General features: G+C 40.5%; 1 protein-coding gene across 1 annotated transcript; it reads right to left on the reverse strand.

Annotated features, from left to right (window-relative positions):
- Window positions 1-1726: 1726 nt before the first annotated feature.
- On the reverse strand, window positions 1727-3689 carry LOC105499652 (olfactory receptor 6E1-like). Its single transcript, XM_011772384.2, is given in 4 exon segments — window positions 1727-2018; window positions 2020-2455; window positions 2458-2688; window positions 3569-3689. Coding segments are annotated over 4 exon segments (1050 nt in total). The 3' UTR covers window positions 1727-1756.
- Between the last annotated feature and the right edge of the window lie 577 nt (window positions 3690-4266).

The following is a 4266-nucleotide window of genomic DNA, read 5'->3' on the forward strand; positions in this document are numbered from 1 at the left end:
GTCTTGCTCTGTCACCCAGGCTGGAGTGCAGTGGTGCAATCATGGCTCACCGTAGCCTTAAACTCCTGGGCATAAGCAATTCTCTCACCTCAGCTTCCTGAGTAGCTGGGACCACAGGGACACACCACCATGGCCAGCTAATTTTTGTAGTTTTTTTTTTTTAGAGATGGGGTCTCACTGTGTTGCCCAGTTGCCCAGGCTGGTCTTGAATGCCTGGCCTCAAATGATCCTCCTGTCTTTGCCTTCCAAGGAGTTAGGATTACAGGGATGAACCACTGCAATTCTAACTCCTTGGAAGTGGCCACTCCACATTCTTGATAACATTTTTTATTTTCTGTTTTTTTTTTAAATTAAAAAAATAGCCATCCTAATTGGTGTGAAGTGGTATCTCATTGTGGTTCTGATTTGCATTGCCCTAATGATTAAGTGATGTTGCACTTTTCGTATACTTATGGACCATTTGTAGAATCAGGTTGTTTGCTTTTTGTTTTTGAGTTATAGTAGATATGTAATCTGATCTTGAGGTTTTTCTATAGTAGTTTGTCTAATCAAGTTTTCCATTTCTCGTTAGGTCAGTTGAAAAAAATTTTTTTTCTGGGAAAATTTCCTCTTGGTTTTCAAATTGGTTGTTGAAGAGTTACATGTGATATTTTCTTACACATTATCATTTTCTACCCTGAATTATATTATTTGCATACTTCATATTGTCTTTTTTAGATTTCATATTCTTCAAAGGTATAGATTATTATCTACCAGACCACACATTTACTTGAACATGACTTTTGTGTAATAATTACTTTGGAAGAATTAATGTTAATTGATTTGGTTACTTATTTACTATTTGTTCATTTATGGATATGACTTATCTTTGTTTTCAGCAATAGTGAATATCTTAGTAATAAATTGCAATAAGTTAAACACTGTGTTTAACTTTAAAATTTAAAATACCATTTTGAATATAAAATCTTCAAAAATACTTTTGTTGTTAACTGGTATAAAATAAAATAAAAAAGGGAACAGGAAAGTAGGATTATAATTAGAGGAAAGGAAGGAACATTTATTGAGGACCAGACACTATTTAAGGAATTTTACATAGAATATCTCATTAGACTTTTATTATAATTATTTGAAATGGCCATTGTCATCCTCATTTCATAGATGAGAAAACTGGGGCTAAGAGAGGTAATATAACTAGTATATGAAAGAGCCTTTATCAGTAAAAATGAGGAATTTCTAGGAATTTAAATACTAAAAGAGCATAAATAGCTTATATGCAAAGATATTAGCTTTAGCATTTTTGATGTCTCGCTAATATATTTCTGTAACAGGATTGTCAGTGTTAAATGAGGACAGTACTAATAGATAACTGTTCTTTCCCCTGAGGATGTTGGACAAACAGACACAAAACAATCAATCATCACACAAGTAATTTTTAAGAATCTATATGGTCTATGACAATGGATTGACACTTGAGACTTATAGTAAGTTACAGAGCTAGTTTCTGCTTTCAAAGAACTTCTATTTTGTTGGAAGCCACGTAGATACAGATGGAATGAACAGAAATATTCAAATCCACTCCAGAGAGTCCAAAGAGTTTATGCTGAATGGCATAGTGACTGATCCCATAGAAACATATCATGTACAAACATATCATCGGGGCTTTTTCTGAATGGGAAAGGCTCAGTTGTTTCAAGGGGCCTATATTCTCTTAGCTTGTCTGGGGATACTGAGCTTCAGTTTTTTTTGTTACACAGCTTTATAAAAGGAGCTTGCTCACCTGCTCCCTAAACACCTGCTTCACCTGCTTGTTCTTCAGGGTGTAGATGAAGGGATTGAGCATTGGGGTCACCACGGTGTTAAGCAATGCCACCACCTTGTTCCTGTCTTCCTTCTGGTCACTTTTGCCTGACCGGATATACATGACGATGCAGCTGCCATAGAAGAGAGACATGACGATGTGGGAGGAGCAGGTGGAGAAGGCTTTCTGCTTCTCTTTGTTTAAGGGGATGTGCAGAACGGATGTGGCCATAGCAAGTGGCCGTCACGGACAGAGTGCCCAGTAAGCTGATGTTGGCTATAACAAAACCCAGGAGCTCTATCAGAGTTGTGTCTGCACGAATGAGTTCCAGGAGGGGAAAGTTGTCACAGAAGAAATGGTTAATGATGTTGGGGCCACAGAATGGCTGCTGAAGGACGAGGAAACTTGGAACAATGATGAGAAGGAATCCTGTCATCCACGAGCAGAGGACTAGCTGGACACAGACCCTTTGGCACATGGTGGTGGCATAACGCAAAGCGTTACATATGGCCACGTACCTGTCAAAGGACATCACCGCCAGGAGGAAGAACTCTGTGGTACCCAAGAAAAAATAGAAGAAACTTTGCAGGAAGCAGCCTGGGAGGGAGATGGTCTTGTATCCTGTGAGGATGTTGGTTAGCACCTTGGGGAAGATGAGGTGAACCAGATCTCCAGGACAGCAACGTTGCGGAGGAAGTAGTACATGGGCATGTGGAGGCGCCTGTTCATGAGGGTGATGACCACGATAAGCAGGTTCCCCAGCAGTGTGAGGGGGTAGGTCAGGAGGAGCCCCAGGAAGATGAGCATCTGCAGCTCACAGGCCTCTGAGAGCCCCGGCAGGACAAACTCAGTGACGGTGGTGCGGTTCCTGATGGCTCCTCTGACCTCTGCTGGGGAGGGCCGATCAAAGGTGTTCAGCAACAGGAATCGTTATGTTGGGGACCTGAGGACAACCTGGAACTGAAAGGAGAGGGGGCTGAAAGTGCTTTATTTCTGTGAAGGACGTATCTTCCCACTACTGACTACTCAGGCTTATCTGCAGAGCCTCTGGGGTTACCTGTTTCATGTATGCTTTCTGGTGCATCTGTGTGTTAGACGAGAGAGTGGTGATGTGCAAGGTGGTCCAATTAAGGTTCAGAACCAAAATGTATCCTTTCTTACTTCTTGTAACCAAAACTTTTATCCTGATTTCTCAATGAATCCCTTTGCCTATACTAATATTACCTGCTTTCAATAACTTTTGTTCTTGTGTTTACACCAATATTGGGTCTTCATCCATAAAGAGTTCATATTCGAGGGTGTTGCTGTTTAAACATTGCCAGGATCTTTGATACCTTTCACTAGTTTTTGGATTAATAAAAAAGAGTAGAGGAAATCTGTGAGAGAAAAGCACAACTCTCACAAATCAAATAAGGAAAAATCCAAGTAGCATCTGCATAAATCAACACTCCTTAATGGGAGTTTGGTATTCAACATTCTTTTTTTTTTTTTTTGAGATGGGGTTTCGCTCTTTTTGCCCAGGCTGGAGTGCAATGGCACAATCTCAGCTCACCGCAACCTCTGCCTCCTGGGTTCAAGGAATTCTCCTGCCTCAGCCTCTCGAGTAGCTGGGATTACAGGCATGCGCCACCATGCCTGGCTAATTTTTGTATTTTCAGTAGAGACGGGGTTTCTCCATGTTGATCAGGCTGGTCTTGAACTCCCGACCTCAGGTGATCCACCCGCCTCGGCCTCTCAAAGTGCTGGGATTACAGGCGTGAGCCACCATACCTGGCCGATATTCAACATTCTTAATGACCTGTTCCCAAGGTTCTTCTTTCATTATATCCTTCCACAAACTCTGAGCTTTGGATATAATAGATTCTTTGCAATATTTTGATTTTTTATCCATTTTCACACAACTGTGTGTTTGCTCATGGCACTCTTTCAGTTTGGAATCATCAGCCTTTCAAGTCCTATTTATCCTTTAAGTCTTTCCTCAATAAATGCTTTCTTTTCTATAAAGCCTTCTCTTCCAAATAAATGTCTTTCCTCTGTACCTCTCGTAATTTTATTATATATCACCTTGTTTTTATTGTATTGTTATAGCTGTTTTTGACTTCTTGCTCACTGAGTCAATAATTTATTAACCTTTGTATTTTCTACAGTAATTAAAACAAATTTCTTGAAGTAATCAGCTTTAACAGACGTTTATTGAATGAGTGAGCTATACCTCAAATGTCTTGACAGGTGGATTGGGTGGGTGTTTGACACACAAGTGGTTGAGGACATGTCATTTATGTAGCATTTCCTAAGGGTCAGCAACCTTGCTGGCAGCATGCCAACCCGTCTGAAATTGGTTATCTGGAGAGAGTTTGCTTTTCCTCACAACAAGGTGGAAGCATTGCCCCACAATCATTCTCTGGAGGGAGAGTCTACATCTTTAAGACGGTCTGGAGTTTGAGTGAATGAGACAGAGGTCTGGTTGG

Source organism: Macaca nemestrina, chromosome 7, assembly GCF_043159975.1.
Source record: "Macaca nemestrina isolate mMacNem1 chromosome 7, mMacNem.hap1, whole genome shotgun sequence".
In the NCBI taxonomy this organism is placed as follows: Eukaryota; Metazoa; Chordata; class Mammalia; order Primates; family Cercopithecidae; genus Macaca; species Macaca nemestrina.